Genomic DNA, 14,352 nt, shown 5'->3' on the forward strand with positions numbered 1-14,352 from the left:
AATTTTGCGGGAGGGGGCCAGTTGATTAAATCAACTCCAGTGTGTAATTGGTACTCAATTTATTGACCCCAAAAGGATGGGAGGTAATGTTGACCTCAGCAGAATTTGAACTCAGACCGTAGCAGCAGACGAAATACCACTCAGCATTTTGCCCGGCGTGCTAACAGTTCTGCCAGCTTGCCACCTTAATAATAGTAATAATAATAATAATAATAATAATAATAATAATAGTAATAATAACAATCCTTTCTACTATAGGCACAAGGCCTGAAATTTGGGGGTAGGGATAGTCAATTACATCGACCCCAGTGGGTAACTGGTACTTAATTTATCGACCCCGAAAAAATGAAAGGCAAAGTGAACCTCAGCGGAATTTGAACTTAGAACGTAACAGACGAAATACCGCTAAGTATTTCACCCAGCGTGCTAATGGTTCTGCCAGCTTACCATTTCATACACACACACACACACACACACACACACACATATGTCATCATCATTATCATCATCATTCACATCATGATTACCATTGACATCATTATAAAATTTCATCAATATTATTTCACCAAGTTCTTTATTTGAAAAATTAATTGAAACAAAAGCATTGTACGTTAACCGAAATACGACATCAAAAGGGTTAAGGGAGACACGTTTATCTTTAGCAGGATTAACCCAGAATTAACCCCGCCTAAGACCTTGCAACAGGTTCTGTGGTACAAAGCTTTCGTTTTTAAGGGATCCAAATTAAAATCTTCCTTCAGAATTTCAGGGTAATTTTTTCAAGTAACTACTTGATTAATAAAGGTGCTGTATAAAAAGCACCTGTACTAGTGTCCACGTAAAGGGCACCTTTTGCTGGTGTCACATAAAAAGCATCTTGTACTCTCTTTAAAGTGGTTAATGTTAGGAATGGCATTGAGTCGTAGAAACAATTGCAGCCTGGTGCAGCTCTTCGGCTTGCCAGCTTCAGTGAAACCATCAAACTCATGCCAACAGTGAAAACAGATGTTAAATGATGATGATGATGATGATGATGATGACTTTATTTTAAAAATGAATTGTACCAAAGGCAGGGATACGATAATGAAAGGGTTAATTCACCAATTTCTTTTCATCAGTCAACACTTGAAACAGTAAATTATTTAGCCAACCAAGGATGGTTTTAGTGTTAGGGGTGAATTGTAAGTTTATAAGGACCAGTAGGGGTATATTTTTGCTGGGAAAGGTAACAACCCACCTGAAACTGACCATGATTCTATCATAGAAACTTCCTGTTTTAAGGTGATCTAAAGTAAAACCTTCCACCAAAATTTCCTCTTGAGATTCTTCAGTGGTGGGCAGGTATGATCTCATGCAGCACATCTTTCTGCAGCTGATCTCTTTGGCTGAGTTGCAATCAAAGATATTTCATCTGTGACTTCTTGTCTTTTATTTAGGCACAGTGTATCTTGGAGTACATTATAAAATGTGTCCTTCCATTTTTAATACCATACAGTGTGGTTTGAGGAATATTTGGTCAGCAGTTGCTACTGCTGCCTTTCAACTGGGACAGGTTTCATTAAAAAGAGAAAAAAAACAGCTGCCACAAGAAAAGCTGCAACAGATTGACAACAACAACAACAAATAACAAACTCTGCTACTACAATGGCTATTAAAAAAAACCAAGAGAAACAGCTGTACAAGGAGTAACAACGCCATTGTTAACGATGTCTGTAGCTTGGTGGTAACCATAACAACAAACACAATAATGATTGTCAGGCCTCATGGAGGCAATGACCGAGACCTTTAGCATTATGTCATGCTTGAGAAGAAGACTTGTCAAGTTGAGCAAAACCGCAGTCATGGAAGAGACTGGTGTCACACAAATGGCACCCATGCCAGTGGCATGTAAAAGCACCCATTACACTCTCGGAGTAGTTGGTGTTAGGAAGGGCATCCAGCTGTAGAAAACCATGCCAAATTAGACTGGAGTCTGGTGCAGCCTTCCAGTTTGTCAGCCCTGGTCAAGGCATCCAACCCATGCCAGCATGGACAATGGACATTAAATGATGATGAATAAGACTATAAATTTGTGGGGAATGGAACAATTGATTGTATTAACCCCAGTAGTTGACTGGTACTTTAAATTTAAACCCCAGAAGGATGAAAGGGTAAGTTGACCTCAGCAGTATTTGAACTCAAAAAGAAAAGGTACATAACTAAATACCACAAGGTATTTTGTCCGACTTTCTAGCAATTCCGCTAAGCCACCATTGTATCTTAACAATGGTTGTAAGAGCAGCATTGGAACAGTGAAAGGAAAAGCAATAACAACAACAAATGTAGTTGAATCAGTCAAAATGAGGGAGTAGACTCATTACTTGGTCATTGTTGGTTTGACTGTTGTCATTCTGTGATTCCTGTCAAGAGGAAGAAAATGAAAGCACAGAACATATTGACATAATTAGAAAGGGGCCTTGACATGGCTGGCCTCCTGTCACAAATGGAGCCAGGAGGTCTTGACTGGGGATGGTAAATTCCCGACAGAATAATCCTCTTCTCATATGAGGGAGGAAAACCCTAATCTGGGATGCAACATGTTTCCTGACTCCGTCCTTGCTGCATTGGCCATGAACCTGTGTGTCACCCTCCCGTAATGCAGAGGAGAGGAAAATTAAACAAATACAGGAGGCTGACCAGTCGCTGTCAGTTTGTGTCAGTTACGGTTGAGACCCCCAAGTGTTCTTGTGCACTGCCAATTTCATTCACAAAATCAAGATAACTGTGGCCCATCTGAGAAATGAACCCTGCCTGGAGTGTCCTTGACCATTCTCTGTGGCAACACCTTTGCAATTATGTCCACAAGGCAGAGCTAAACACACCATTTGTTCTGGGATGTACAACCCGTTACTCCCCACCCCAATCTTCCACTGTTTCATTCCCCACCCTTTTTTCTTTGTTTCCTCGTGTTATGGGAGTGGGGGGTCTCCATAATTTGATCTGTTATACTTGTAATGTTTTTTTTCCTTTCTTTTCATTTAAAAATATGTTGCCAACTAAAGATTTTGTGATTTTTAGCTTAAAAGAATAGAAGAAGAATACAAACACCATCTGACTGCCAAATGAGATGGGTAACATAAGATGAAGGGTGACCATTCCCTGATGTTTGCTTTTGCAAGTTGCTGATATTTGTCCAAACCTTATTAACCCTTTAACATTTCAACTGACCAAATCCTGCCCAAATATTCTTCCTGTTTTATGTTCAGACTGGCCAGATCTGGCCTCCCACATCTACCCTACAATCTCATTCTAAAAATAAACAATTACATCATTGAAATTTTGAAGCTACAAGATTATGCATTTTTAATTCAAACCAATGTGAATAAATAAACATTATATTTGACACAGAAATTTGAATGCTAAAGAGTTAAACCTAAATTTTAGAAAGCCATGAAGGACATCTGGTGTTGAATGTGATGACTGTAAAGAAGGACAATTCGGATGAGGATTTTTCACTAAATAAAAATAAAACTCAGGTTACAAGTGTGGCAAGCAAAGACAAAGAAAGAGGCAGACAAGAAGAGCCATAAACCCTTCTGCAGATGTAAAAGGGAACAAAATATGCCCCTCCTCTATCATGTCTGCTAATTAAGTTAGAGGAAGCCAAAGAAATATTTTTATCTCTGGATACTGAAAACTCTTACTGCACTCATGGTAGTCAGTGAAAAGATATGTCTTTAGACTTTATGACATGATTTAGTCTTTAGACTTTATGACATAGTTTTGAAATAGTCTGTACAGGTAATAATTCATGTTGTCAACTATTTCACGAGAACCCTTCTCACCTAGTTCATGTGTGCTTTAAATGGTCTTAATTAGATCAACTATATTTTTCTGAGAGCAAAACTATCCTAGTTTACCTCCAGCTTAAATGGTCTTAATTAGATCAACTATACTCATCTGAGAACTACACTCACCTGGTTTACCTGAAGCTTAAATAGTCTTAATTGAATCAACTATACAAGAAAGCAAAATTGACCTGGTTTACCTGAAGTTTACATGATCTTAATTAGCTTTGAATATTTTCTGATATTTATGACACTTGAAAAAAAAAATTGAATTCCATCTCATTACAGGTTTAACGAGGAGTGGTTTGATGTTGTTGCTGAAGAAGACTGAGAGGCCATAATCTGTTGAAATGCAAATATGGAAACTTTCTGGTTCAAACAGCAGTCGGTTACATCTCCATGGGGTGGTGGTACCAGGTAGAAATAGGAAATTCTTATGAAAGGAACTAATCAATTAATTGATAGGAAAATACAAAGTCGTTGTGTAGTAAGAGGCTCGCTTCTCAACCACATGGTTCTGGGTTCCGTCCCACTGCATGGAACCTTCGGTAAGTGTCTTCTACTATAACCTCAGGCCAACCAAAGCCTTGTGAGTGTATTTGGTAGTCGGAAACTGAAAGAAGCCTTTCATATATATCATCACCATCTTCATTGTCTTTTAATGCCTGTTTTCCATGCTGACAGGGGCTGTTTTGGCATGGTTTCTATGGCTGGATGCCCTTCCTAATGCCAAAAACTTAACAGAGTGTACTGGGGACTCAAACACACCAACGCTGATTGTCAAGCATTGGCGCAGGACAGACAGACGCACACATACACAACAGGCTTCTTTCAGTTTCCATTTACCAAATCCACTCATAAGTCTTTGGCTTGCCTGATGCTATTGTAGAGACACTTGCCCAAGGTACCATACAGTGAAACTGAATCCAGAACCATGTGGTTAGGAACCAAACTTCTTACCACACAGCCACACTTGCACCTACTCATAAAACATTCTGATAAAATTGGGATTCGTAGAACAGATGTTACAGCAAGAGATTATTCAAATTAAACGTCACTCTTTTGAAAATGCTATCTATAAATCATTAGTCATAGATGATTGACATTCCTCCTGTTATTACGAGACACCCAGATTTATGGCATATCTGCCACACTTCTTGCTGGTTCAGATTTCTTCACATCTTTCTCTTTGTTTTTAGCTTTTTGTTGTTATTTTTTCCCCCTTGTCTTCAAGTTTATCCTCTTCTATGATTCTTCAACTTTCTTAGTTCTTTGTGCCAACGCAGCAGAATCTCTACAGCAAGCACTTCCAGTTTATTATTATCATTATTATTGTTGTTGTTGTTGTTGTTGTTATCATTATTATTATTGCTACTACTACTACTACTACATAAATTAATCTCTTAGCATTCTGATTACTCTATCAAGTGTAATGCTTTTATCTTCTACCTGCTTCAGTCATGAGACTGTGGCCATGCTGGAGCACCACTTTGAATCTTTATTCAAATGAATCAACCCCAGAACTTATTATTTATTTAAGCCAGGTGTACTTATTCTGTCAGTCTCTTTTGCCAAACTGCTAAGTTTTGGGGACGTAAACGGTCGTTAGGTGGTAGTGAGGGACAAACACACTCACTCAATGAAACGATACACACACACACATACACACACACACACACACACACACTCTCTCTCTCTCTCTCTCTTTCTCTCTCTCTCTCTCTCTCTCTCTCTCTCTCTCTCTCTCTCTCTCCTTTCCAACTGAGGGAGCCATGTATCCCCTCCTCTGCAAGTGGGACTATTTGATGAGCCGGTGAGGCAGAAAGCCTGCACCAGACTTCTGTGACTGTTTTGGCAGGATTTTTACAGCTGGATGCTCTTCCTGACACCAACTATTTTACAGTGTGGACTGGGTGCTTTTAAGTGGCACCTGCACTGACAGGGTCACCAAGTACCATGCAAGACAAAAGAAAAAAGAAATGAATAAAAATATTAATAACCAGGCTTGACATAATCAGCTAAAATCCTTACAGGCAGTGCTCCAGTATGGACACAATCAAGTTATTGAAGCCAGTAAAAGACTATATTCATAATAGATGTCGAAGCATGTGTCATTAGCCATGTCCATTCGGTCGTCCGAATAACATATTTATCTCGGTCATAGATTAAATACGTTGACAGCCATAGCGAAATAGTTTAAAATATATTTATTGATTTATTTTGTTAGAGATAATGCACTGAGAGCTGCTGTGATGGTCGTTATGTTTGCTGTATTGATTGATATCCCATCATATAGCACAGAGATACATAAACAGTTATGTACATACTATACAGATACGCACACACACACATACATGGTGATACAAAGTTACTTAACATGTACAAACATTACCAACTGCTACACATGTTACACATGTAGAAAGAAAAAATTTCACTGTACAAATACAACACCTAGAAATAATTGCTTGTAAATAATTATATTTACTAAGATTTCATCATTACCATCATCATCATCATCATTATCATCATCACCACCATCGTCATCTTCATTTAACATCCCTGTTCCAGCCTGGCATGGGTTTGACAGTTTAATAAGAATGTGATGAAGTTGAAGGACTGTATTGTGTCCTGTTGTCTGTTTTGGCATGGTTTCTACATCTGGATGTCTTTCCTGGTGCCAACCGCTTCACATTGGGTACTGGGTGATTTTTTCGTGCCACCAGCACTAGTGAGGTCGCCATGTAGCTCTTAAGTCAACAGACCTAGGGAGGGAGAGAAGATGCTGTGTGCGTATGTTAAATGGGAGTTAAGATATGAGGGAAGGGGTTGGGGCACAGCAGGTTCTTGCAGAGGGGTTACACAGCTTCTCGTATTTGAGAGAATGGGAGTGAATTGATACTGTCCCCCAAGGAGATAGACAGAGGTGATGAGGAGCCCAGGTGGAAGCTCAGAGAGTAGGAGCAGTAATGGGTGGGGAAAGTTGGCGGGAAGGGGAGATAAGCAACATCCCTAAGGATTTTGGAAGGGTTCAGGGGAAGAGATATGCATGGGTTTGGGAGACTACAGGGATGCTAGCAGTAGGGAAGTAATGGTAATACCATTGACGGTGGAGAGGAGGAGCAGTGGAGTCGTAGAGAGTTAAACAGGTGTAGTGCATGAGGGGAGATAATTTGATGGTCCAGGGAGGGGATGGATGGCCACTGAAATGTAGGTGTGGAGAACAAGATTAATGGTTAACCAAGAGTAGGGCATACTTTTTATACTGGCAGTGCCCCTGCATGGCCACAGCCTCAAGCCTGAAACATATAAAAGAATAAAGTGAAAAGGTTTTGGTTAGCAAGAGAGAAAAGTTGTATCAAGATTGGGGTGGGGGTAGCTGCAATGAATGATACAATGTAGGGGGAAAGTTAATAAAGGGGCAATTGATTGAGGTCCGCATATGTGTACACATACACACATACAAAATATATATTTTATATAAACGTTTACACTCATATATATGTGTGTGTGTGTGTGTGTATAATGCTTTCAAATGTTGGCACAAGGCCAGCACTTTTGAGGGGAGGGGCTAAGTTGATTTCAACCCCAGTACATAACTGGTACCTATTTTATCGACCCCTGAAAAGGATGAAAGGCAAAGTCTACCTCAGTGGAATTTGAACTCCGAACATAAGGATGGATGAAATGTCACTAAGTATTCTCTCCAATGGCGCTAACGATTCTACCAATAATAATAATTATAATAATAATAATAATAATTACTTCCAATAAATACAACATAAAGCCATAGCTTGTTTGGTGGCAAAGAGGTTATGTAGTTGGTTTAATTAAATAAACAGTAATTAGTTTAGTGTTATTATTATAAACGGAATTGTTAGCATGAGATCACGAGTTTGACTCCCAGTGATAAGCTGTGCCCTTGAGCAAGACACTCTGTTTCACATTACTCCAGCCCATTCAGCAGACGAAATGGAGTTGTACCAGTAATTCAAAGGGGGCCAGCCTTGTCACATTCTTTGTCACACTGAATCACCCTGGGAACTACATTAAGTGTACGCATGTCTGTGGAGCCCTCAGCCACTTGCTTGTTAATTTCACAAGCAAGCAAGTTCTGCTGATAGGACCAGCTGGAACCCTACCCTCACTGATGTAACTGATCAAGGGACAGTTTTTTTTTTTTTTTTTTTTTTTTGATTTTTTTACATGTGTATCTTTGTAGATGCACACAACCAAGTGTGTACATTTGTTCAACCCTTTAGCGTTCATATTATTCAGTCAAATCTTATGCTTATTCACATTCAGTAGTGGCATATGGCATAGTGGTTAAGAGCGCGGGCTACTAACCCCAAGGTTCCGAGTTCGATTCACGGCAGCGACCTGATTAATAATAGTAATAATAATAATATAATAATAATAATAATAATAATAATAGTAACATCGATAGGAATGAGAACCCAGGTTCGAAATTTCCCCAAGACACCTGACGAAGGCTGGAGGGTATATCAGCTGAAACGTTATGTTAACAACAAACAAGATGAGGACGAATATCCGTCAAATGTAAATAATGTAAATAATGCTTATTCACATTGTTTTGAATTAATCATGCATTACCGTGTCACGTGGTTGCTTGTTGTTTGAGTCAAGCTAATCAATGGTGATACTCTTCAGACATCTGAGCTGCCACTGTCGAAGTGGATGGCTTTATTATCATGGTTGTTGTGTACATGTGAAATGTCATTGCTGGCTGCATGAATAATGAATGAAGCAATCTCACAAATATTTGATTTTGATATTTATTGCCGGAAATTGTATATTGTGTTGGCTACTTACAATAAATAATATTGGTTTCAAATTTTGGCACAAGGCCAGCAATTTCACCCCTTATTTCCGTTTTTCTATGAAAACATGACCAGCCTTGGGGAAAGATTAGCTCACTTGGAAGCAGGTAACAGTTGGCAACAGGAAAGGCGTCCAACTGTAGAAAATCTGCCTTAATAAATACCATCTGTCTGATGCAAGCATTAAAAAGTGGACATTATGATGATGATGATGATGATGATGATGGCATATTCTTTGTTTGAGGATTTATGAAGTAACTTGTGTATTTGCTGTGTAAAAGATGCGTGATTTTTTTCTCTTGACAAGAGGTCACCCAATTGAATAAAATCTATCTCACGGGGCTTAGGACAAATACTTTTTATGTGTATCTTTTTATATTTGTGTTGTAGCTGGAGTTTTATTCTGCTAACATTGTGTTTAAGAAAAAGAAAAGCAATAATAATGATGATGATGAATGTGAAGCTAAAATGAAAATTCTTTTGAACTATCTGAATTTGATATGATTTGAAACTAGAGCTATACTGTTATCACAAGAATGAAAGAGATTAACCTAGGCAGAAAGCAAGCTGGATCACATCTCCCTTACATAATACGATCAAAGGATTAAGTTTCTAATTCCAATTGTGATGGCCGCACGTAACAGGACTTCACTTCCTGTGAGAAAATCCAATCTAATATGCCACTTTTTTTAATATTTTTGTCTTCGTAAAATGTCACTCTGGCACTAGATTACCATATCTGGCTTTTGTCAATGAACTTATTTTATATTCCTTTTGAGATGTCACAAAACTAGACACTGCTTCTGTCTTTCATTTGTCATAAACAAACATTGAGCTGTAAAAGTAAGCCTTTACTTCTAATATTCTGATATTCTTATCAGGATGGAGAGCAAGCAGAATTGCTGGTATGTTGAAGAAAATTCCTGGCACCAGTTTGTCCTTTTTTGTGTGTTCTAAGTTCAAATACCACCCAGGTTAACTTTGCCTTTCATCCTTTCAGGGTTGATAAAATAAAAAGCTTTGGGATCAATGTAATTGACTTTCCCCCTCTCACAAACTTACTGGCCTTGTGCCAAAATTTGAAATCCTTATTATCTCTGCCTTAGCAATGGCAGAGGTATTATTTTCAGTCTTGTTTGTTTATTTGTTTGTCCGGGGACAAGATATCTTAAGAACTGTTGGATGGATTTGGATGAAACTTTCAGGGATATTTGGCCTCGTGACTGGCACAAACTGATTAGATTTTGGGATCGATCTGGTATCAGACAATGATTCTCTTTCCGTTTTTTTTACTTAATTTATGAGAGTGGTTGGGTTCATTTTTAGTATTCTTGTTTGTGAGAGCAGTCGAGTTTATTTCAGATATTCTCATTTTAAAAATCATATCTGGCTAATCGTTAAGAGGACGTTGGTGTTTCCTTGGCAGAGGTTTGCGCTCTCTGAATGCTCTTGTTATTATTATTATTTCTATTATTAATTGTTGTTATTATTTATGGCTGTATGCTGCTGGAATCGTTAGCACGCTGGACAGAATGTTTGATGCCAATTCATCCATCTTTAGATTCTGAGTTCAAATTCTGCCCAGGTTGACTTTACCTTTCATCCTCCCAGGGTCAATAAAATAAGTACCAGTTATACACTGAAATTAATGCAATTGATTTAACCCACTTCCCCAAAATTGCTGGCATTGTGCCAAAATCTGAAATCAATATGATTCATGTCACCTGTAACATTGCTCAAGATTTAAAAAAAAAATCATGGCACTATATTGATACAATTGATTATTTAAATTGATTGGTTATTATTCCGTTTGAATTTCATACCCCTTCATCAATATCATAAAAACAAAAACTAAAAAAAATCTGCTATAAACCTAAACCATTTTTATTCTTCCTTCAAATCAATCATTTTCTCACAATTTTAAAAAGTCGAACATTATTTGGAAAAATGGATTAGTATTGGTAAGAAGATATTCTATGGAAGTTCAGTCTTTTATTTATATTTATAATCCTTTTTTTTAGCATGGTCGTAAATCTAAATAAATTCAGCTCACACAAACATACGCAAATACGCACACGTTTATGTCTTAATTTCACTTTAATTATCAGGTACACACCTGTTGTTTCTCCTCAGGAACAATGATGCGGTCTTATCTTCCATCTTTTCCCCCTTCTATAATTCAGCTACACATATGCACACATTCAAACATAGACATATGCACACACACACACATGAATATAAGCTGCTTATTTGCATATGCACACACACACACACATGAATATAAGCTGCTTATTTGCATATGCACACACACACACACACACACACACACGCACATGCATATAAGCTGCATACTTGCACAGGCTTAAACAGATTTCAAGATGCAGGTGAGGCATGAAAAGCATAACTTTGTCATTATTGGTTTCAAATTTTAGCACAAGGCCTGCATCGATTGTGTAATGTATATGAATTTGGTTTTTGTTGTTTTATTTCCCAATTAACTTCTGCTTTCAACTTCTATTTTGCAGGTTACTCGTTTATTAAGCAAACAAAAACAAAAAAGCAACAAGCACAATAAACCACATTTAATACTCAAAGAAAGGACCCCCCCTTTCCCCACAAGTCTGCTGTTAAAATGAGTTCACGGAGATTCAGGATGTCACACAGCAACAAGATTGACCTTTTTTTGGCCGACACTTTAGCCACCGTTTCTTTCACCGGAGGTCTCATAATATTCTTGATTTCAATAAGTACGTCGTCCTGGGTTGTTTTAGATGGAGGAGCTTACGTTGGCGTCTGGAACCTATGTTTGGTTGTCAAAGGAAGTGATGAAATGGATTGTTCATCTTACCATAATAATCCAGGTGAGTTCTTCATACTTTCAAAATCTTAACCTCCACAGTTGTTATGTTTTCAGTCAGTGCAAAGATCATGTAGTCTTGGGTTCAGTTCCACTGTGCAGCACCATGGGCAAGCCAACCAAATTTTTGTGAGTGGATTTGGTAGATGGAAACTGTAAGAAACCTTTGTGTGTGTGTTTGTTTGTTTCCTTGTTTTGACATTGTATGAGAGTTGTAAATAATTGTCACTGTCATATGAGCAGTTGTCATTCATTCCCAATCTTCTGTAAAAGCATGTCTGGCCATTGGGGAAATATTATTTGGAGACAGGTGAAGATTAGCAACAGGAAGAGCATCCAACCGTAAAATGGTGGTGGTGGTGGTGGCAGTGGCGGCGGTTATAGTAACAGCTATAGTAACAGACATTTGCCCAAGGTGCCGTGCAGTAGGACTGAATGTGGAACCATGGGGTTGGGAAGTAGGCTTCTTGCCATACAGCCACTCCTACACCTGGAGTTTTTTTCTTTTGCTATGCTGTGTGATTTCCAGGGTGGATTCCAGGGTAGATTACAAGGTGTGACATTTGTAGCAAGTGTTAACATTTTAGTTGCCTATTCTCCATAGCTGAGCAGTATAAAAGTGTTTCTTCAATAAAATGCATTGAAAGCTCATATTAATGTTGCAGACATGGTTGTTTCAGAAATCCTTGATATGGCAATGGTAATGTGTTCACAGTGATGAGCAGATCAATAAGATATTTATCACTGTAGCAAATAATCACCATCAATGAAATTCACCATTTAATCATAGAAGAGAATCAGTTTTTTCTCTGCTTTTATAACCTCTAAATTGATATTTGTAATTATAGAACACTCAGCATCAACGGTTGAATAATTTCTGAAGGTCATACCTTGTCTGGATCCTTAATTAAATAATAATAATAATATTGATTCTTTTGACAGTTATTTTTTTTATGTGTGTATATATATATATATAAACTGTCCTTTGAAAGAGGACAGTTTATATATACATATACTATGCCAGTGCCATATAAAAAGCACCCAGTACACTTTGTAAAGTGGTTGGCATTAGGAAGAGCTTCCAACTGTAGAAACCTTGCCAAAGCAGACATTGAAACCTGGTGCAGCTCTCCAGCATTGCCAACCCCTGTCAAACCATCCTACTCATGCCAACATAAAAAACAGACCTGAAATGAAGTTGAGGATGATTCATATGTATATTTTATTTAAAACAGTTTGATTTGGTTAGAGGCCTGTGAAACCTGAACTAGCATGGAACCGAATCAAACTCGGTTTTAAATAATATATGTATGTATCTCTTACTAAATGTGTTGAGTGCCCTTTTCTTTCTTTTGTTCACTCACTCATATCATCATCATCATCATCATCGTTTAACATCCGCTTTCCATGCTGGCATGAGTTGGAAAGTTTGACTGAGAACTGGCAGGCCTGGAGGCTGCACCAAGTTCCAATCTGATTTGATAAGGTTTCTACAGCTGGATGCCCTTCCTAATGTCAACCACTCTGAGAGTGTACTGGTTGCTTTTTACATGCCACCAGCATGGCTGCCAGTCAGGCACCACACACACACACACACACACACACACACACACACACATTTATCTATATATGTTTATGTGTGTGTGTGTTAGAGATTACAGACAGCTGGTAGGAATTGAGTCAAATATTACTGAATTACTGGAACTCGCCTTAGCAATGTCAATAGGAATAAAAGTCTGAGTTCAGCAGAATGTGGAATCATCATCATCATAATGTCCACTTCTCTATGCTTCCATGAGTCAGACAGAATTTGTTGAGGAAGATCTTTTGTGGGCCAGATGCCCTTCATGTTGTTGCCAGCCCTCACATATTTCCAAGCAAGGTGAAACCTCTTTTTGGCCAGACATATTTTCCATGAAAGACTGGAAAAGAACAAGACTGCTTGTATGACACTGATGCTCATTTGTGACCATCACATGATGTCAAGACAAGGGTAGACCCAAACACACACGCAGCAGGCTTCTTTCAGTTTCTATCTATCAAAATTCATTCACAAGGCATCGGTCAGCTTGGGCTTATAGTAGAAGACACCTACCCAAGATGCTTCAGAGTGGGATTGAACCCTGGACCATGTGGTTGGGAAACAGACTTGTTAACCGCCACAGCCATGCCTGCATCCCTGCCACTTCTGTACCTGTTGAACTCATAACTCTTAAAAATGAAAGGAAATACCAGTTTCACATATTGACAAAACATTACAGATTTTTATTAAGGGTGGAGTGTGGGGTATTGTCAGGGGTATCAACCATCTCCCACCCGCGCCATTCCCAACGCATAACTGGTTCTTTATTAGCAGTCCAGGATTGTGAGTGATGTGCTGAGTGAAGCCTTCAACCATTCTCAATGTGAGTGTAAGTGAGATGAAGAATGCAACATTCAATTGTTCCACAGGTGTTTGAAGTGTGAAAAAGGTGAAGAAATTTCAGGGGGGGAAAAAAAAAGTGTAAGAACTGGAATTGGTGAGAAGCTTTTAAGAAGTGTGAAATTGCAAATTCCCTTGATAGCAAGTGCATTATTTAAAAACAGCAAAACCATCACTGCTAACGATAAGATTTGTGGTGTTCATAACGATGATGATGATGATGAGAAATTTTCAGCTTTGAAGATGATTAAAGTTTACATTTCCTCACAACTGATGCTATTTTTTCCTCAAACTTATTGTTTTTTGCTTAGAATCAACTTCATTGAAAGCCTCTTCTCTTAAAATGGATTCTTCTATTGTTAAACTACTTTCCCTTCCTTTTGTGATATTTTATCACCAGATTCATTG

General features: G+C 38.3%; 1 protein-coding gene across 2 annotated transcripts in view; it reads left to right on the forward strand.

Moving 5' to 3' along the window:
* LOC128248884 (uncharacterized) overlaps positions 1–14,352 on the forward strand; it is a 118,978-nt gene that overhangs the window by 98,366 nt on the left and 6,260 nt on the right. For both annotated transcript variants that reach the window (XM_052971098.1, XM_052971097.1), the window contains exon 2: positions 11,191–11,526. In XM_052971098.1, the coding sequence (XP_052827058.1) occupies positions 11,298–11,526 (229 nt within the window). In that variant the 5' untranslated portion in view covers positions 11,191–11,297. The remainder of the gene's footprint in view (positions 1–11,190; positions 11,527–14,352) is intronic.

The sequence above is a fragment of the Octopus bimaculoides genome, chromosome 10 (assembly GCF_001194135.2).
Source record: "Octopus bimaculoides isolate UCB-OBI-ISO-001 chromosome 10, ASM119413v2, whole genome shotgun sequence".
Classification (NCBI taxonomy): domain Eukaryota; kingdom Metazoa; phylum Mollusca; class Cephalopoda; order Octopoda; family Octopodidae; genus Octopus; species Octopus bimaculoides.